The sequence below is a fragment of the Neovison vison genome, chromosome 6 (genome assembly GCF_020171115.1).
Source record: "Neovison vison isolate M4711 chromosome 6, ASM_NN_V1, whole genome shotgun sequence".
Classification (NCBI taxonomy): Eukaryota; Metazoa; Chordata; class Mammalia; order Carnivora; family Mustelidae; genus Neogale; species Neogale vison.
In genome coordinates, this window is record NC_058096.1 from 216,832,325 (window position 1) to 216,853,461 (window position 21,137).

Below are 21,137 nucleotides of genomic sequence, written 5' to 3' on the forward strand. Positions count from 1 at the left end.
AGTCATGCGCTGAGATGACGAAATCGAGCCGGTGGAAGGGACAGTGCGAAGTGGGGACAGACCGGACCGCCCCCCACCCAACCCAACCCGCGGCCTTGCTCCCTCGCCCACTCTTTGCCCAGGGGTGCCGGGCACCTGCGGGAAGGGCGGGGAATCGCGGCTCCTTCCCCACCGCGCCTCTCCGCCCTCTCCCCGCCTCCTTCCCGGCCGATCGGAGGCCGCCCCCCACCCCCGCCCCCGAAGTCCAAGACCCCGCAGGCCTCGCCACCCCAGGGCCAAGGTCCCCCGGCGGCTGACGCGCCATAGCGAAAGTTAAGCGGGAGCCGCTCCCGGCCGGGACGCGGACCCTCGGGTTTCCCGGAAGCTCTGCGCGCGGGTGGCACCACTGTGCCCGGAGCCGCCTTGGTGCCCCGGGCATCCCCACCCCGCGGCAGGAGCTAGAAGGCTACGCGGCGGCCGAGGTGAGCTCGCCGGCCGCTAGGGCTGTCCAGCGATCTCCAGTGCAGGCAGGGGCGCACCGGGCCTCGAACCCGAGGGTCTGATTCCCGGCGGCTCGGACCACGCGACTGGGTGCGCCGCGCCGCAATGACAGCCGGAGTGGTCGCCGCGCGGGGGCAGCGCAGCTTGGTGACTGGCGGCGGGGGCGGGGGGAGCGGCCCCTCTGCCCTCCCAGCCGCGGGAGGCCGGGGGCCGCGGGGACTTTTATTCTGACACGGCCGGCGCCCGGCTCTGCTTAGTCATGGTGACCTGCGCGCGCTCCACGCCTCCCCCCGGCGCAGCGATGGAGGCGCCCGGGCCTGGGCGACGGAGGCGGAGCTCGCGCGCGGCCATGGCGGGGTGAGTGAGGCGGCCTGCGCCCGGGCTGTGCGAACGGCGGGCCGGGAGGGCCCCGGGGGTCGGGGAACGGGGCGCCGCGGGTCCGGTGGCCATGGGGTTCCCGCGGCCTCGCGGAGGGCCAGGAGGGCGCGGCTCTGAGTCCTCGGCTTTTGTTGGACGGCGCGACCCGAGGGGTGGCCCGGGAGCTACGCACGCGGGGCGAGAGGCCCAGGGAGTGCCCCTCGGACCGAGGGCCCGGGAGTCCGGCGCGCTGGGGAGCTGGTCTGCGCCTTGGGGTTGGCAGTGAAAAGGCCGCACGGCAGGGGTCACTTCCTCCCTTCTCCGGGCCTTGGTGGCGGCTCCGGCAGGACATGCGCAGCCTCCCACGGATCGCTTCGTGGGGGAGAAGTGCCCAGTGTCCTAGGGGCACCGTTGACCGACTGGCCAGAGATCAAGAGGCAGGACAGGGGCCTCGGCCGGGTAGAGGCGGCCAAGCGGCGCCCTGGGCCCGGCGGAGGAGGGTGCTGTGGCAGGCACAGTGAAGTGGGCAGGCAGCCAGCCGCTCGCTTACTGACCCCTGAGCAGTGCCAGGCCCCAGGCAGGACGTGGGGGAGGCACATGGGAGGGTGGGCACAGCCTTGACCTACACAGGGCTCCCTGCCTTCAGAAGCCCTGCCGCTGAGGAGCAGAGACATGGGCCATCCCTCAACAAGCAAGCAGTGGAGGTCATTATGGTTTCTGACAAGTGCTGTGGTGGAAATGATAACTCTGCTGTGAGTCCGGGAAAGATCAGTGGAGAACCTGGGGGGCCTCTTGCAAATCCCCTTCTTCTCAAAGCGGATCTTTCAAAACACAGCTCCTGCCCTGGCCCTCCAGACTCCACAGGTTTCATGGAAACCTGTGTATCTCTCCTTACACTTCTCTCTGACTCTCCAGATGGTCTCTCTCATTCTGCCTCTGAGCCTTTGAACTTGCCATTCCCTCTGCCTGGAAACCCCCTTTCACATCCTTCTTGTCTCAGCTCTAACACAGCCCTGGACTACCCGATTTAAACTAACTGCCCCAAGGCACCCTGTCATAATGCAGGGTCCTTTTTTTCACAACCCCAGCTTCTCCTCAAGTCTTGCTTATTTTACTTATGGCCCATCCCTCCCCAGGTGACATCTCCAGGGCGGCACAGTTTATGTCTGCCTTTCTCCTCTGCTATGTCTCCAGTGCCTAGAACAGTGCCTGGCACACAGTAGATACTGTGAATGAGCTAGATATGCTCTATTGGGAAGGGATAGAGCTGGTAGGTGGAACAGAGTGAGCAAAGGAAAGAGGCAGACGGAGGCTGACTGTATATAGAGTAGGACACTGCAAGAGTTTCGTTTTACTCTTCATGCCATAGGGAGTTGTGGGGGGGATTCTGAGCGGGGGTGGGGGGGAGGGGAGACATCGTCTGACCTGTGTTTTAGGATGCACTCTTGGGCTCTGAGGCCATGTGGTAGTTAATGAGCACAAATGGACATTGCTTCATCTGGGCTTGGGAAGGAAAACTGGTCTAGGAGTCGCTTTATCTTAAAAAAAGGAGGCCTGACCCCCAGGCCCTGCCCCCAGCCCTGTGCTCTCCCTCCTCCAGGCCTCTGAGTGCCAGTGGTGGTGTTGTCCCTTGTCACCTGGAACCCCATGCAGCCGGAACCCAGGCCTAGCGGGGCTGGGGCCCGCACCCGATTCCTTCCCCTGAGGTCACAGCGCCCTGAGGGGGCAGGGGACACGGTGATGTACGCCTCCACCGAGTGCAAAGCCGAGGTGACGCCCTCCCAGCACGGCAACCGCACCTTCAGCTACACGCTGGAGGACCACACCAAGCAGGCCTTCGGCATTATGAACGAGCTGCGGCTCAGCCAGCAGCTGTGTGATGTCACACTGCAGGTCAAATACGAGGACGCGCCAGCCGCCCAGTTCATGGCTCACAAGGTGGTGCTGGCCTCATCTAGCCCCGTCTTCAAGGCCATGTTCACCAATGGGCTACGGGAGCAGGGCATGGAGGTGGTGTCCATTGAGGGCATCCACCCCAAGGTCATGGAGCGCCTCATTGAGTTTGCCTACACGGCCTCCATCTCCATGGGTGAGAAGTGCGTGCTCCACGTGATGAACGGTGCCGTCATGTACCAGATCGACAGCGTCGTCCGCGCCTGCAGCGACTTCCTCGTGCAGCAGCTGGACCCCAGCAACGCCATTGGCATTGCCAACTTCGCGGAGCAGATCGGCTGTGCCGAGCTGCACCAGCGCGCCCGCGAATACATCTATATGCACTTCGGAGAGGTGAGTGGCTGGAGGAGACTTGGGGCCTGGGCTTGGGGTTGGCTTCAGAAGGACCAGGGACAGATGGACAGACATCCCTGTCTTCTCTTGACATGTGAAGAGTTAGGTCAGGTTGCTGGAGAAAGATTGGGTTCTGAGGTCCTAGTCTATATATTGGGGTGACTCTGGGAAACAGCTGAGGAAAATGAGAACTTTCTGGGTCTATCTCTGGGCTCCCCGACTTCTCTGGAAACAAGCGTAGGGACAGGGTGCAGCGAATGCTGACAACTCCTTAACCCTGGGGTGCGCTAAAGGAGGGCCCAGTGCTTCAGACAGTTTGCAGATACTTACTGAACACCCATGACATGCTGCCTACCTCACATGTGACCCTTAGGCATGTTTCCTCTGGTCCACGCAGTGTTGTCCTTACACTGTTGTTGGTTTCATTTTCGTTTTTAAGTGGAGGAAGTTGTGAGCAGAAAATAAGCGATTCCTTGTAAAATCGCAATGATGAGCCCAGACTCCTGGGTGGCGGGCACTAGAGGTGTGCCCTTGGGGATGACAATAATAATAAGTGTTTTTGAGCACTTGCTGTGGGCCTACCCCTGTTCTGAGTGATTTCCATTCTTTGAATCATGGGATTTTCCGGGGCACCTGGGTGGCTCAGTGGGTTAAGCTGCTGCCTTCGGCTCAGGTCATGATCTCAGGGTCCTGGGATCGAGTCCCGCATCGGGCTCTCTGATCAGCAGGGAGCCTGCTTCCTCCTCTCTCTCTCTGCCTGCCTCTCTGCCTACTTGTGATCTCTCTCTGTCAAATAAATAAATAAAATATTAAAAAAAAAAAAAAAAAAGAATCATGGGATTTTCCCCACTATCCTATGAGGAAGCACCACCCTTAGCTGTGGCCCAACAGGGCTGTACCCCAGGCCCCATGCCTTAGGGAGTCCCATGCTTTAGAGGGCCCTCCTGGAAATTTTCAAAGTCCTCCCCCAGTGGCTGGGATCAGCTGAGGTAGATACTGTCCCGGTTTCTGTTTCTCTCCTTAAGGGCTGATGTTCTCCTTCCCTGTACCCCACGTGTGGGGTTGACCAGATGCCCTGAGGAGGCTGGCAGTAGTCCTAGCGCCTCTGGCTTCCAGAAAGGTGGTCTGTGAGCTGGGCTTTCCCACAGGCCTGTGCGGTGTTTCTTTAAAGGGATTGTGTGGGCTTGGGGTACCAGAGTGTTGGTGGCCTGCTGATAAGGGCGACTGAAATTATTTATATAGACTGGTGCCTGACAAGAAATACTTCCCTGGGGCCCTGTATGCCCTAGGAGTAGCCCAGCTGTGAGGTAGCTACTAATAGAGGAGGAAAACCAAGGCACGGAGCATTGCCAGATCACCTAGTTAGAAAGAGGGCGCCAGGTTGCAGCTCAGCCTTCTTTCTTTAGAGCCTACAATTTTTCTAGGATATTCTGTGGCTATTATTTTTTCCTTTTTAGTCAATCTGCCCTTTTTTTTTTTTTTTAAGATTTTATTTTATTTATTTGACACAGAGAGATCACAAGTAGGCAGAGAGGCAGGCAGAGAGAGAGAGAGGGAAGCAGGCTCCTGGCTGAGCAGAGAGCCCGATGCGGGGCTCGATCCCAGGACCCTGAGATCATGACCTGAGCCGAAGGCGGAGGCTTAACCCACTGAGCCACCCAGGCGCCCCTCAATCTGCCCTTTTGAAAAAGTAATTTCGTTTAAAAAGTAACAGTTGGGGCACCTGGGTAGCTCAGTGGGTTAAGCCTCTGCCTTCGGCTGGGGTCATGATCTCAGGGTCCTGGGATCCAGCGGGCTTTCTCCTCAGCAGGGGGCCTGCTTCCCCTCCACTCCTGCCTGCCTCTCTGCCTACTTGTGATCTCTGTCTGTCAAATAAATAAATAAAATATTTTTAAAATAAAAAAAAAAGGTAACAATCTTGTAGTTCAAGCACAAAATGATACAAAAAGGTACAAAGTACATTGTGTCTTTGCCCATTTGCCTGAGTACTTAGGTAGTATATGCCTGGCGTGGAGTATGAACTCTAATCTTCACAAGCTATGAGGGTCACACTGTTTGAATCCCCGTTTTACAAAATAGGAGACTGAGGTTGTGAGAGGCAGGTGGAGTGACCTGTCCGCAGTCCTACTGCTGTCAGGGGGAGTCAGCCTGTCACAGTAATGCCCTCTGCAGGTGGCCAAGCAAGAGGAGTTCTTCAACCTGTCCCATTGCCAGCTGGTGACGCTCATCAGCCGAGACGATCTGAACGTGCGCTGCGAGTCCGAGGTCTTCCACGCCTGCATCAACTGGGTCAAGTACGACTGCGAGCAGCGGCGCTTCTACGTGCAGGCGCTGCTCCGCGCCGTGCGCTGCCACTCGCTCACACCCCACTTCCTGCAGATGCAGCTGCAGAAGTGTGAGATCCTGCAGTCGGACTCCCGCTGCAAGGACTACCTGGTCAAGATCTTCCAGGAGCTCACCTTGCATAAGCCCACGCAGGTGATGCCCTGTCGGGCGCCCAAAGTCGGCCGGCTCATCTACACCGCCGGCGGCTACTTCCGCCAGTCGCTCAGCTACCTGGAGGCCTACAACCCCAGTGACGGCACCTGGCTCCGACTGGCAGACCTGCAGGTGCCTCGGAGCGGCCTGGCCGGCTGCGTCGTGGGTGGGCTGCTGTATGCTGTGGGCGGCCGGAACAACTCGCCCGACGGCAACACCGACTCCAATGCCCTGGACTGCTATAACCCCATGACCAACCAGTGGTCGCCCTGTGCCCCCATGAGTGTGCCGCGCAATCGGATCGGGGTTGGGGTCATTGATGGCCACATCTATGCCGTTGGTGGCTCCCATGGCTGCATCCACCACAACAGTGTGGAGAGGTGAGTGGCAGGGCCCAGAGGGGTGAGCTCTGAGGTTCCTATTGCTAACAGGTCCTAACCCACTGGGATTTGGGGATTCCCCCTATTGTTAGGTGCCTGTCTCTGCACTCTGCCTTCAGGGAGTGGAAGCCTCAGGTGAGGCTAAATCCATGGGAGATTTGTGGTCAGTGACGTTGGATGATGTGTCTGGGCCTGGGAATTGCTTACAGGGCTGTCACAAACCCATACAACTCCTGCAGATTTGGAAGGAGTTCTGTCAGTTTGAAGATGTTGTAAAATGCTAATTTTATTACAGCATGACACCTTACTGCCTTCTGCCCCCAAACTGCCGTAATAAACGGATATATGAGGTCTTCTATGTGGAAGGTGACTCCTTGTGCAGTGCACAACCTGCACAACTGCATGGTGACCCTGTGTTAAGAGGCTGAGCAGTTTTGACTTTCAACTTTTGCACAGTCAGTCCTTCGCCTTCTCCTCTTCTAGAATCATGATCTAGGATACAGTTCTCAGCTGGAGAACTTGTTAAAACAAACTTCCTAGTCCACTGCTAGAGATGTGGCATCAGTGGGTTTGGAGCGGGGCTAGGGAATGGGAATTTTAAACAAACAGCACACTTTGACAGAAACCATCCTGGGTGGTAGCCTAGTTGTTAGAATTAGGATTCTGGTGTCCTAGAAGCCTGGGTCAGACCCCCAGCCCCACCTCCATGGTGAACCAGGACATGCCATTTCATCCCTCTGTGCTTCTGTCTTGTCATCTGAAGGTGATGGGGAAGTGGGAGATGATAATGAGGACCACCTGTCCAACAGGCTAAGAGGGTTTTGGGGGTGCTAACAACACGCAGCATGGGGCCTGGCAGTGGTGTATGGTGGATCCACCCCCAGCGTCCAGCAGACGTGCAGGTAACATTGAGCAGATGATGGCTGTGAACCTGTTTCCTCAGAGACACGCTACGAGGAGTAAAGAGTTCAAGTGCCTAAAGAACAGGCGGCATATCGGGGCATAGAGTTCCATACAGGGCAGCTATGATCGCCATTGTCATTGTTACTATGCCCTTGCAGGTATGAGCCAGAGCGGGACGAGTGGCACTTGGTAGCCCCAATGCTGACTCGAAGGATCGGGGTAGGGGTGGCTGTCCTCAACCGTTTGCTCTATGCCGTCGGGGGCTTCGATGGAACAAACCGCCTCAACTCAGCCGAATGTTACTACCCAGAGAGAGATGAGTGGCGAATGATCACACCCATGAACACCATCCGGAGTGGGGCAGGTGGGTGGGGGCTGCCAGGAAGAGCGTGGAGGAACCCCCCCCCAACCCCGGGGAATGAAACTCAGCAAGGCCTGGGGGAGGCTTCCTGTTTCAGTTTTAAACCCTGTGGCACACCCAGGAGAGCTAGATCCTGACCGTCTGAGCTCTTCTCTGAAGGACGCCCCAGAAGAGGAGAGAGTGGAGAGGGGAGGGCGCCCCCAAGAAGGCGGTTCCTGGGGCCCCCAGCACCAGGCCCTGGACTCACTCTCTTTGCATGGTATGGTTTAGGAGTCTGTGTCTTGCACAACTGTATCTATGCTGCGGGGGGCTACGATGGTCAGGACCAGCTGAACAGCGTGGAGCGCTATGACGTCGAGACAGAAACGTGGACTTTTGTAGCTCCCATGAAGCATCGGCGAAGCGCCCTGGGGATTACTGTGCACCAGGGCAGGATCTACGTTCTCGGTGAGGCCCTGGGGGCGGGGACCTGGGTGGAGAAGCCTGATTAACCCCATCTTTGGGGTCAGGCTCAGATCCCCGTAGGAGGGCTTCTTGCCATTCCTTCTCCCTCTGCCCTCAGAGGGGGTGACTGTCTCCTCTGCTCCCTCTGCAGGAGGCTACGATGGTCACACGTTCCTCGACAGTGTGGAGTGTTACGACCCAGACACAGACACCTGGAGTGAGGTGACCCACATGACATCTGGCCGGAGCGGGGTGGGTGTTGCTGTCACCATGGAGCCCTGCCGGAAGCAGATCGACCAGCAGAACTGTACCTGTTGAGCCACTTGTGTTTCTTGGGCAAAAAAATGGTCTGATCGAGAGTATTGTTGTTTTTGTACAAAAACAGGGACAAAAGAAAAGGCAGCAGTGCAAATGCATATCCTCCAAGATGGGAGGCTGAGATGCCTCAGTGTTCAGATGACAACTAGAAAGAAAAGAAGGCCACAGCAGAAACCCATGAGCCTGTCAGAGTTGTCCCAGGAATGTCCAAGAGAGCCTTCCTGGGAGGGGGGTGCATGAAAGGCAGGCTCCCAGGAGAGAGGCCTCTGCACTCAACTACTCTGAAGAGTAGGCCTGGGTCCCAAACCAGCAGCTGCCACCTCCCTTTGGGGTGAAAACAGGTGCTGAGGTCAGGTGGGGTTTTTGTTCCTTGTGTCTTTGTGGTTGGTTCCTGGAGGCCTGGGAAGGAGCCAGCTGAGGCCTCTGGGATGAGGCTCCTGTGGAGGTGTGGACCCCAGGGATGGGCCTGTACATAGAAACCACTGGATATCTCTGCCCTGGACAGTCATTTTGTTGATAAGTAACCCTATAACTTTCCAATGAAAATAAAGAACTAACTAGTGTCTTCCACCCGGGCTCTCAGCTGGAGATCTCAAACCTGGGGACAGAAGGGACTCTTCGGAAATGTACTCAAGTCCTTGATTTTGAGTTTGAATTTGAAACCAGTTCGTTATCTCTGCCCATGGCATCTTGACATGTAGGGCATCTGTCTCCCCGTGGGCAAGCCACACAGGGCTCACTTTGTCACGGAGGGCTGCTTTGAAGACAATGACCTAACTCCTTGACACCTCTCTTTTAGGTCTCCCTGGAGTTCTGTTTTCAGGCAAACCATCCCCAACATGCCTTTCAAATCGGTGAAAATCTATCCGGTCATTTTTATGCGCTTCAGTTGCACAGACAGCCTTTTATTTAGGTGCCGGGGTATTAAAAGGACAAAAGGGGCTCTTGGGAATTTTCTTAGGCAGAGGGCTCGCTGGAACCTGGTCTCCTCTTCAGAACAATCCCTGTGAAGGCAATATACGGCCTGGCTCTCTCCTTAAGGCAAGGAGCTATTTGTACTGGGAGAGTGGACCAAAGAGGAACGAAGTGTGGTCTCCGCTTTCGGGAATGTCCCAGGCTCCCCCAAGGGGCTTAGTGAGGAGACGTTTGATTCCTTCCTTTCCAGGGAAAACCTTAACCTCCCGTCTCCACAGCTTCATTCACTCAAGTCACCTGAAGGTTGTCTTGGTCGCGCTGCTTCCTTGGTCCTCTTCTAAGGTTTTATTGGAACAAGAAAATAAATCTGCATTGGGTGCATTGAATGGGTGGGGAAGGACTAAGAACTGAAAACAGTATCTGGACAGTCTTTTAGCATTTGCGGTTTTTTGCACATTACTTGATCCTCAAGAGTGCTGTGAGCTAGGAAGGCAAAGCCTGCGTTCTTTACAGATCAGAGGTTCAGGGAAGTGACTTGCCCAAGGTCATGTGGCCACAAAGTGGTAGGGTTTAGATTCAACTCTAGTGGACACTAAGCAGCCACAGCATGCGCTAACCCTGTGTGTGAGAAGAGACAGAAGGAGGTCCCGTGGGATCAGTGTGTCTATCAGTGAAAGTTCCGGAAACAGCGATCTAATCTAGAGTCAAAAGGAATTTGCATGTAATCCGGTTGCCAGAAGCCACACAGCCTATCCCAGAGTGGTGTTTCCTCCTACAAGGGTTAGAACCCTGGTCTTGAGATCAGGTTTCAACTGATTCAGCAAAGCAAGGTGAACAGTTGCTTACCTGCAAAAATGGTAGTTGGACACCGACTGGGCATGTAAACTTGCTGGACCAACAAAGGTGAGTATCTACACTCCCTTTCTAACTCTGCAAAGACAGCTGTTGCGCTAGGTATCAAAGGGGCTAGGGTCGTGAACAGGCCCCAGATGATCCCCGCCCTCGTGGAAATTACAGCCTAGAAGAGGAGTAGGGTGACCAACTCGTCCTGGTTTTCCCCAGGACAGTCCCAGTTTGAACACTGAAAGGCTGGCATCCCAGAACCCCTCAGCCTCCTCCCCCCACCCTGGGGTAAACTGGGGCACCTCCGCAGGGAAGCCAGATGCTGAAGCAGTATTATAACCGTGCTGAGTGACAGGCTGCTGCGGGTCATGGTTAAGTTCCATTTGAAAGTCAGTGGCTCTGGAAGCTACATGGGCATAGGTGGCTGCCGACTGGAGTGCGTGGGAAAGGTGAAGCAGCTATTGCATCAGGCAGGTGAGAAGACCCCAGTTTGGATGAGGCTGTGGGAGCGGAGAGGTCAAATCCACAGTGAGAAGACTGATGAGGTAAGGAGGGCAGAGATTTAGGAATGTTCCTATGTGGCTTCAACCTTAATCAGCAGCCAGGGGTAGAGAAGCTTTGAGGAGGCTGCAGGTATAGAAGAGAAGTAACCATGTTTGGGGATGTGTCAGGTTTGAGGCCTCAAGGTAAAATTGTTTTAGGAGGGTGTAAAGTCATTTTTCTAGCCTCCAGGCTTTAATGCTTCCAACAAGTAGTGCTCAAACGGCTGTTTTATCAGACCTGAAGTGAGGTGTTCAGACACAGTGAGGAACAGGCATGACACTCAGAGAACTGGAATTAATGATCACAAAATACACATGTAATTAGGTTCAAAGGCAAGCCCTCTGAAGGCCAGGAACTTGACCTAGGTCAGAGGCTCTGAGAAACCATTGTTGAGATGGGGGTTTTCTCATAGAAATCCAAAGGAACTGATAGTGTAAACTTGATGAGGAAAGGAAGGGCAAGATTCTGGATGGAAGAAGCATCACATGCAAAGGTCCTGTGGCACTGGGAAGCAATCTAGGTGAACTCTCAGAGGGAGGAGGAACATGGTGTCAGAAGAGGCCCTGTGGGCCATGCTCATTTCTCTTTAATTGTTAAATACCCAAGTATTACCTTAAAAAAATGGAACACTATAGATAAAGCTGAAATCTTACTATTTCTCCATTCCAGCCCCCTCTCAACTTAAACTGCAGAAATGTTCTATGTATTTCCTTACAAAAATGGTATAATGTTGCCTGTATAATTCTGCAATTTGCTTTTCCCCCTCAGACTTCTAGATCTTTTTGTCTGTGACATCACATTCCTTTTGCCGGGTACCTATGTTCTGTTTTATCTTTTCCAGTACCTACAATGTTAGGTCTTTTCATTTCTCAGAATTACGGATAAGGCTGAAATGCCTACTCTTAACCATGTCTCCTTGGGCACAAATGTGTGTATTTCTCCAGGGGGATACTAAGAGGTAGAACTTACTAGATCTTAGGGTAAGCACAGCTTTCCTTATATCCTGCCAGATTCCTCTCCAAAGTGGTTGTAACAAACCACATTCTTACTGCTTCTAGGAGCTCTTTATAGATTTCACACAGTTCAATTTATCACTCTTCCTTGATGTTTTGTCTCTTCTGTGTCATATTTGAGGACATCTGCATTTTCCGTGGCTTCCTACCCATTTGTTAAGTTGTTGTCTCCTGCCCATACATTGTTTCTGCTTAAGGTAAGCAGACTCGGTTTTTGTTGGTTCTGTTAAAACCAAGAATCCTGACTAATAGAGACACCAGGAAATTTTTGTGCTGCTTTTCTTTCAGATATGATTGTTTTGTTTTTGTACCATTTTTAAATCTAACAGGAATTTGTTGGTATATATAGTATCGAGTAGGAATTTAATTTTTTGCATGGATAGCTATCGCTGCTCAACCATTTATTTTTCAAACCATTTATTGACTAATTAATTCTTTATCCATAGTTCTTAAATGCTATCCCAATCATACACAGACTTCTCATGTATGTGTGGGACCTCTATTCTGTTATATCAGATTACTACTGTTTTACCTAACTATCCATTTTTGCATCAATTTCATCATTTAAATTACTGAAGTTTTATAAAGTCTTAATATCAGAGTAAATCCCTCTCCTTTTTCTATTTTTTTTAAACAAAAAACCCCCCTGAGCTATTCTGTTATTGCGTATTTATTCTTTGCTTCATGAATGAAATTCCATGAAAAATTTAATTGGGTTGCATTAAAATTATCAAGTTGGGGTGAAATAATATTTTTGCAATATTAGGTCTCTCTGTTCGTGGACTTAGTGTACCTGTTTAGTGAAGTCTTCTTTGCTGTCCTCAGGAAGGCTTTATAATTTCTCCACAAGGGACTTGTGAAGAAGGGTTTATTCATGGGAGTTTTATGGGTCTGGTTGTTGTCAATGAGATCTTTACTCCTGGAACTTTTACAATTGGTATTTCTGGGAAAATATAATAAAATTGGTATTTCTGGTATATGGGAAAGTTTTGATTTAGATATCTTGATCTTCCACCAGCCTTTTTCTAGTTTTCTTTTTTTTTTTTTTTTAAAGCAGAGAGTTAAATCGTCTGCAAATAGTAATAGTAGAATGTCATCCTTTTCAGTAGTTACACCACTTATTTCTTTTTCTTGCCTTACAGCATTAGCTGAGACCTTCTGGGAAGTGTTGGTCAGTTGTGGGAATAGTGGGGAATAGTTATCTTATTCCTAATAATAAGGTGAGTGCTTCTAATGTGCCGCCGTTCAATCTGATGTTTGCTGAACGATTTTCTGTCACCTATACCTTAAGCTTTGCGGAAACTTCTTCCAAGTTCAGGAGCTCCCCTCTATACCTAGTTTGTTTTTTGTTTTTTTTTTTTTTAAATCATAAATGAGTGTTAAATTTCCCAGAAGTCCCTCACTCTATAGGTGGGTCCCAAGAAATTGCATTTCTAAAATTCCCAGTTGATGCTGGTGCTGCTTGTCCAGGGACCACATTCCAAGACATACTGGTGTAGAACAGGAACAGCAGCGGGTTAAAACTATATTCTGAGAGGCACCTGGGTGACTCAGTGCGTTAAGCCACTGCCTTCAGCTCAGGTCATGATCTCAGGGTCCTGGGATTGAGCCCCGCATCAGGCTCTCTGCTCAGTGGGGAGCCTGCTTCCCCGCCTCTCTCTGCCTGCCTCTCTGCCTACTTGTGGCCTCTCTCTGTCAAATAAATAAATAAAAGTTTTTTAAAAAGCACATTCTGAGAAACACTTGAGTAAATGGAAGAGAAGCCCCAACAGACAACTGCAGCAGAAAAACATGAGAAAACTAAGAAAAGTATAGTGTCACAGAGCCTAAGAAGAGAAAAAGTTGTACACAAAAATTTTTATTTTTAGAATTTTTAAATTTTTTTATAAACATATAATGTATTATTAGCCCCAGGGGTACAGGTCTGTGAATCACCAGGTTTATACACCTCACAGCACTCACCATAGCACATACCCTCCCCAATGTCCATAAACCCACCACCCTCTCCCTACCCCCCTCCCCCTGGCCCCCTTCAGTTTGTTTTGTGACATTAAGAGTATCTTATGGTTTGTCTCCCTCCCAATGCCCTCTTGTTTCATTTATTTTTTTCCTACCCCCCAAAACCCCCACATTGCATCTCCACTTCCTCATATCAGGAAGATCATATGATAGTTGTCTTTCTCCGATTGACTTATTTCACTAAGCATAATACCCTCTAGTTCCAACCACGTCGTCACAAATGGCAAGATTTCATTTCTTTTGATGGCTGCATAGTATTCCATTGTGTATATATACCACATCTTCTTTATCCATTCATCTGTTGATGGACATCTAGGTTCTTTCCATAGTTTGGCTATTGTGGACATTGCTGCTATAAACATTCAGGTGCACGTGTCCTTTTGGATCATTACGTTTGTATCTTTAGGGTAAATACCTAATAGTGCAATTGCTGGGTCATAAGGTAGTTCTATTTTCAACTTTCTGAGGAACCTCCATGCTGTTTTCCAGAGTGGTTGCACCAGCTTGCTTTCCCACCAACAGTGTAGAAGGGTTCCCCTTTCTCCGCATCCTCGCCAGCATCTGTCATTTCCTGCCATGTTAATTTTGGCCATTCTGACTGGTGTGAGGTGGTATCTCATTGTGGTTTTGATTTGTATTTCCCTGATGCCGAGTGATGTGGAGCACTTTTTCATGTGTCTGTTGGCCATCTGGATGTCTTCTTTGCAGAAATGTCTGTTCATGTCCTCTGCCCATTTCTTGGTTGCATTATTTGTTCTTTGGGGAACACAAAAATTTTAAGGAATAATGCTATGAAGTGCAAAGAGCTTCAGAAAGATAGACCCCTTGAAATGCCTACTGGATTTGGTGACTGGAAAGCAATCTTATAGCGAACCACTTCAGGAGACTGGTGAGGGTAAAGCAACAGATCCCTACAGTAAAAACTTAGGGAGTGCCTCCTTGAAACAGGTACAAGTGCTGAGAAGACAACACTGAATCAGTGAGGAACACTGAAGGAAGAGAACATCTCTTCTGAGGCATTTGGATGAGAAGAGGCAGAAAAAGACTGGGTGAAAGCTAGAGAGGAACAAAGAGTTCAGGGAGGGTTTGGGGTTTTGTTTCTGAGATTCAGAAAACAGCATGTTTATAAGCTGAGGGGAAGTTTCAGTATAGAGAGATCATCAAAGGGCGCCTGGGTGGCTCACTGGGTTAAGCCTCTGCCTTCAGCTTAGGTCCTGGTCTCAGGGTCCTGGGATCGAGCCCAACATTGGGCTCTCTGCTCAGTGGGGAGACTGCTTCCCCTCTCCTCTGCCTGCCTCTCTGCCTACTTGTGATCTCTCTCTCTCTCTGTCAAATAAATAAGTCTTAAAAAAATATATTATCAAAGATGAAGGTGAAAGAGGATGGAGTCCTAGTCATATAGGAAACAACTTCCCACTCTTAGTCAAGTGGACAGTGTCTAGGGTAACCTTGAGCTCTGTGAAGGGCACGGTCATTCTGGATGCTAGAGTCCCCTGGTTTGTGCAGTAACATGCCTTCAATTCAGTGACTATCTTCTCCCTTGGGTGTGCGTTCTGTTTTGTTTTGTTTTTAAGATTTTATTTATTTGTCAGAGAGAGAGAGCAAAGGGGGAGCCGCAGGCAGAGGGAGAAGCAGGCTCCTCACTGAGCAAGGAGCCTGATATGGGACTCAATCCCAGAATGCTGGGATTATAACCTAAGCCAAAGGCAAACGCTCAACCCACTGAGCCACCCAGATGCCCCTGCATCTGGTTTTAAAATATAAATGTCAGGCGTCCGGGTGGCTCAGTGGGTTAAGCCTCTGCCTTCGGCTAGGGTCATGATCTCAGGGTCCTGGGATTGAGCCCCACGGCTGTCTCTCTGCTCAGCAGGGAGCCTCCCCCCACCCCACCCCCCCGCCTACTTGCGATCTCTGTCAAATAAATAAAATCTTTCAAAATGTATAATATAAATGTCAGTGGAACTAAATTTTGCAAAAGATAGAACTGAAGCAGGGGGTGGGGGCGGGAATGAATACACTGGAATCAACAGACTAGGCTTGAGACGCATATCTGGCATTCAAACTTGGTGCAAATCCTGTCTGTGCCTGGCTTTCCCCGTCTGTAAAATGGGGATAATAACTACCTAGCACCTAGCGCACAGTAAGATACAATAAATGTAGTATTACTGATAGGAATGAGGTAAGTACTGGAAACCTGATATGCTAACATTGATCGGGGTTATCGAGGTTAAGGTTAGCAAGGTAATGGTATAACATTTACTCACCTCAGACCACTTTACCTGTGCTACTTAGAATTCCTCTCTGGCTCTTGTAACCTGCGAAACATCAGTGCTTCCACCAACCCATCGCCTTATTTTGTGAGGGTTTTGTAGCTGCCCCTAACTCTGGGCGGATGCAGGAGGTGTGGTCTAAAAGGAATGCAGCACCCTCTTGTGGGCTTCCAGGCAGAAAGAGGAACTGTTGCCAGACAAGGAGAGCTAGAAAAGGAACAAGATTGGAGAGGCCCACGGTGCAAAATTACCTGACCTTGGATTGTTCCTATTTTTTTTTTTAACTAGCATTCTTCAAGACTTCTGGGTAAATTATATTTATAGTAAACGAAACACAACTGCAAATGCATCAGGAAACTCCCCCCTATTTAAAGAGCTGTTCCTTCCATGAGCCCCAGCGCCCCTTCCACACCCACACCCCAACCACATTTTCCTAGGCCACATGTTAAACAGGGCCCTCAGGAACACTTTTCAGACTACGTATCCCAGGATCTGCCTGGATTCAAATCAGCTGCTCCAGACAACTTCGGTGGGAAATTTTAAACCACTCTGCTGACTTCAGCCGCCTCTGCCTTCACTTGCTCATAGCCTCAGGGTCAGGAAGGATGAGCTGCGTTAGCCAAGGAGTTGGCATTGAAATCTCAGCTAGACAGGTGCTTCTCTTTCATCTCTACCGCGTGCCTTTCCCTTACTCATCACACCTCATCCGCCCGGCCATCTCTCAGCCCCACTAAAGAGTCACCAAGTGAAGCGCTGGGGGCATGCACAACAAACACTTCCGTGCCGGCCATGTGCCAGGCACTGGGTAGAGACCGCTAGGAGCAGACCGTTTCCGCCCTCCTGCAGCTTGTCGCCAACCAGGCAGGGGACACACTGTTCCTTAATGAACAGCCAGAAACCATGAGGGAGAAGTAGCGTCACTTGCAGAAGTCATAAGCCCCGTATGTGTGAGCCTTGTAATGGGAATTAGTCTTCCGTCTTGCTCACCGTTTGACGCACTGGCGGCAACAGGAAGCTCACATGGATTTGAACATGGACGAGACAATTCGCCATCACAGTGGCGGGAGGATGACTCTTTGCAGGATCGAATGCAACTGGCCTGGTCTTCCCGGCTGCGGATTTTGCCTGCTCTGTGCTCAGCCTTTTAGGATTTCTTTTAGGATTTCAGTTCAACAGAGACAGGGAAGCCCCTGCGACCTCCCTCTAGCCCCTACCATCAGATCTCTTGGGACGTCTTGGGCCACAGCAACCCCTCTTCCAGGGGACAGTCCTACACATGCCCAACCACCCCACAGGGACCATGACAGGGACCGTGGGAAGCACTTGAAAGATATTTTAAGGCAGCTGTAGAGCTTTCGCGCGGCTCCCATTTTAGGAGAAAGAGCCCCAATTCCTTAACTGATTTCTCAGGTGACACGGCGAGTTCCTGTGTCAGCTGGTGTCCCCCCTCCACACACGCACATACACTGGGACCCCTCCAGGAAGGGGACTGACACCCGGGTCCCCTCAGGAAGGGCTGATGAAGCCGGGGCCCACCCGAGGGAGCACGAATGGCGTTGGCGTCCCTCTCAGGGAGAAGGGACGAGGCTAGGGTTCAGCTCCAGAAGGAGAGAGGACGCCGGGGTCGTCCTCAGGAAGAGGGAGCATCTCAGGGGTCCCTCTTGGCGGGGGGGAGGGGGGGCAGTTGATGTCTGGGGGAAAAAAGGGCGGGCAACAACGCCAGGGAACTCTCAGGAAAGGAGGTTGACGCTGGGGCCCCCTTAACGAGTGGGAACGACGCTGGGGCTCACTCTCAAGGAGTGACGCCCGGTCCCCTCACCCGCCTTGAGGTTCGCTCACCTGCAGCAGCCTGAACGCCGCAGCTTGCTCCGCCCTCGGGTTCCCAAGGCTAAGCGGCCGCGCCCCTCATTGGCGGCCTTCTCGGCTAATGACAACCACGACAGCCAATCGTAGTGCAGGGGGTAGTCTCCCGCGCGTCTTCGCCACGCCTTCCACTCGGCCTGCGCGTGCGTGCATTTCTGAACCTGCTGTAATTCCCCAGCTGCGCTCAGGGAGGCGCTTGGGGGCTGGAGTTCCCAGACTGTGACCCATTTGTAGTAAAACCTTTTATAAGGCTGTTGTGAGAATTCAGCGCAATAATTGACGTAAAACAAACAGTGTCTGGCACATATCAACCTGGGCAGTTATTATTTCCATTTTACAGCAAGGGAAACTGAGGCACAGAACAAATAAGTAACCTGCTCGGAGGAACCCAGTCATTAACTAGAGGCGTGGGAGCTAGAATCCAGGCAAGCTGAATCCGGAGTCCGTGTGCTTATCTACCATGCTTTTGTGCCTCCCAGATAACAAATACCGGGTATTTCTTTACCCTGATTATAAAATAACTTTTCCTGTGATTATAAAATTAATACCCGGTCACTGCTGAAGTTCAGAAAAATATCAAAGACTACAGAACAGAAAATACAGATCTCTCTTAATCCTACCACTGCAGATGTTAATATTTTTTTAAATTTTTTAATTTATTATTTGAAGAGAGAGAAAGCGCGCGAGAGCAGCAGGAGGGGGAAGAGGGAGAGGGAGAAGCAGAGTCCCCACTGAGCAGGGACCCATGGTTGGGAACTCCAGGTTGGAACTCCGGGATCATGACCGCAGCAGAGGACAGCCACTGAACCGCCTAAGCCACCCACGCGTCCCTAATGTTGGACATTTTTCATAGTACCTCGCTATTCTGACCAATACTAGAACGGGCATTTTGTGCCTTCACCTTTAGGTTTTTATCCAGCTGTTTCTTGAGGATAAATATTGTAAAATCTTCAGTGGGTAGGTCAAAATGCATGCATTTATATTTTTTAAAAATTTTTTAAAAAGATTTTATTTGAGAGAGTGAGAGAACACAAACAGGGGGAGTGTAGAGGGAGAAGAAGAAGCAGGTTCCCTGCTCTGTCCTAGGACCCTGGGATCATGACCAGAGCCAAAGGCAGACACTTAACTGACTGAGCCACCAGCGCACCCCCATGCAGTTATATTTTTGATAAATACTGTCAGACTACTTTTAGAAAGCTGTATGTGCCAACTTCCACCAACACGAATGAGCTATGAAAGTTCTTTGCTTACCCAAGGATGGTCCATCTTTTAATTATTTGCCAGTAGCTTAAAATAAATAAATATATGTTAATTATATATAATATTTATTATTTTTATATCTATATTTATTTATTTATAATCTTTTAGGGACTGGCTGGCTCAGTCGTTGGAGCCCTGCGATCAGGGCCCTGAGATCAAGATCACACTGGGCAAAGATCTTACTTAAAAATACTTAAAAAATAAAAATAAGTGTTTTAATTTACACTCATAATTTTATTTTATAGAAGAGGGAGAAATAGTATCCATTTGTACAGGTGGAATAAAGTAGCAATCATAGGAGCACCTGGCTAGCTCAGCTGGTGTAGCATGTGACACTTGATCTTGGGATCGTGAGTTCAAGCCCCATGTTGGGAGTAGGGCTAAAAAAATAAAAGGAGCAATAATAATGAAAGTATCAGGTAGTTATCTAGCAGCTATCATTGTGGGACAGACAGTAGGTGAAGTGAGGTCTCTGCCTTTCCTCGACAGGGTTAGATCACTTCCAGGCCTCAGTTTCCTGTAATGGTGTATATCTCGAGGACTGCTGGAGAGCCAATAAGATAATCCATCTAATGAGTTTAAAGACTTTTTAAAATTTATTTATTTGGCAGACAGAGATCACAGGTAGGCAGAGAGAGGAGGGGAAGCAGGCTCCATGATGAGCAGAGAGCCCGATGTGGGGCTTGATCCCAGGACCCTGGGATCATGACCTGAGCTGAAGACAGAGGCTCTAACCACTGAACCACCCAGGCACCCCGCTATCTAATGAGTTTAGCACAGGGCACAGCCCTTGAAAGACTGGAAGCGCCAGAGCCTTTTGTCCCAGACCACGTGGCTTGTTTGCAAGTGGCTGATGTCAACTTAACGTGAACTGACTCCACCCCTTCCTCAGGTCTCCCTGTCCTATCTGGAGTACAAGGCCTTGCAGCTGTGCCCCACTACCCTTGGTCACCTTTGACTGAGGAAAGATGAACTCCCCATCACGAGGTTTTTAAAGAGCCAGCTAATGGTCACATGCCCACCTCTGGCCTTTGACCCGCATTCTCAGATTGTCACAGTGTCCCAGCAGAGGAGGCATTTGGGACATCATGCTACACTTGGGGAACCTGAGGTCCAGAGAAAGAAGTCTCATCGGTCTTCCTGTGCAGCCCGGGATTGGTGCTGTCATCTCCTGACCCTCAGCCTGACACCCTTTCCCCGACTCTGCCTCCCTTTGAAACACCCTTGGGAAAACGTCTGTGTCTCCTCTTTACTGCTTGCACAAAGTTCAGATTCCCTGGAAACTTCTACCTAGTTTTCCCAGCCTTTTTTTTTCCCCACTCTCTGGCTCCAAGCTTTCCCCTACTTCTCTGGGCCAGGATATCTACGTACTGTCAATCTTCAAACCGCAGTGAGCCAGACAAACCTTAGTAACGCTAAGCCTACACGTTCACCCTCTCAAGTTCCAGAACTGTGTAGTCTTAGACGGTAGCCATTAGCCGCATGTGGCTACTTAATGAAGAGGGAAATGAAAACTCCAGTTCCTTCATGGCACTCACATCTCAAGTGTTTAACAGCCACGTGGGGCTAAGTGGCTACTCCCACATTGGAGAAGCATGGACTGAACATTACCATCATTGTAGAAGGTTTCACCGGTCAGCCCTGCCCTAGACTGACTGGGACTTTTGTTATCCTCATTTTAGAGATGAGACCGCAGAGATCACACCCAGGGTCACACAGCTGGAGCTGGGATCTCAGCCTCTCCTTGGTAACTAGACGCGAATAGAGCACGGTAGGCAGGTCACCTTTCCTTAGATCCAAGGAAGCTGGCCTCATTTTGTTTCAAAACACACATGGTGTGAATATATGCATCTGTTGATTCCACTGCGCTGAACCACTTAAGCCCTGAGTGTGTCTGTGTGTATCTCAATTAACTACACCCCAGAGGCAGCCCATATTCTAAACCAAAAGCTCGAATCAGTCACTTCTGTTATCCCTATCTTCATCCACTTGGGAAGGTTCGCTCATTAACATTATGAATATCAGAAACACTGGTGAAATCAAGGGTTTGTTAATTGCCCTGATAAAGGTGGGGGAAATGGGATCCCTTGAGTGGAATTTACAGTATTCAAACATGTGGACTGGTTAAAATATCTGAGTCGCTCACTCCCCAACCTAGACCAAATATGTTAGCAAAACAGCTTCAATCCCAAGCCAGTTTTGCGTGAATTTGGAGGATTTAGACCGCCTGATATAGACCGTAAGTCTTACAGGCTCAAAGCAACAGAGTCCTGCTTTTATGATTCAGGTTTGGGGGTATCCATCTGGGTCAGTCAATAAAGCATGCTACCCTTGATCAAAGGGCCGTGAGTTCGAGCTCCACATTGGGTGTAGAGATTATTCGAAATCTTTAAAGAAAAAAAAA

At 50.5% G+C, this 21,137-nt stretch overlaps 1 protein-coding gene across 2 annotated transcripts; it reads left to right on the top strand.

The window, feature by feature from the left end:
• Nucleotides 1-313: 313 nt before the first annotated feature.
• KEAP1 (kelch like ECH associated protein 1) lies at nucleotides 314-8,577 on the top strand. Of its 2 annotated transcripts, none has more exons than XM_044254221.1 (6): nucleotides 314-461; nucleotides 2,438-3,123; nucleotides 5,296-5,981; nucleotides 7,043-7,248; nucleotides 7,516-7,692; nucleotides 7,841-8,577. In XM_044254221.1, exons 2-6 carry the CDS (start codon nucleotides 2,485-2,487, stop codon nucleotides 8,005-8,007), a joined length of 1,875 nt encoding a protein of 624 aa, XP_044110156.1. In that variant the 5' UTR covers nucleotides 314-461; nucleotides 2,438-2,484; the 3' UTR covers nucleotides 8,008-8,577. The 2 variants fall into 2 exon arrangements, with proteins under 2 accessions (XP_044110156.1, XP_044110155.1); XM_044254220.1 differs by lacking the exon at nucleotides 314-461 and adding an exon at nucleotides 761-837.
• The last annotated feature ends 12,560 nt before the right edge of the window (nucleotides 8,578-21,137 follow it).

Excerpts from the sequence above, each read along its gene's own strand:
- KEAP1 (XM_044254221.1), top strand. The coding sequence starts at position 2,485 with ATGCAGCCGGAACCCAGGCCTAGCGGGGCTGGGGCCCGCACCCGATTC. Across the intron at positions 3,124-5,295 it reads TCTATATGCACTTCGGAGAG|GTGGCCAAGCAAGAGGAGTT; the intron begins GTGAGTGGCTGG and ends TGCCCTCTGCAG. Across the intron at positions 5,982-7,042 it reads CACCACAACAGTGTGGAGAG|GTATGAGCCAGAGCGGGACG; the intron begins GTGAGTGGCAGG and ends ATGCCCTTGCAG.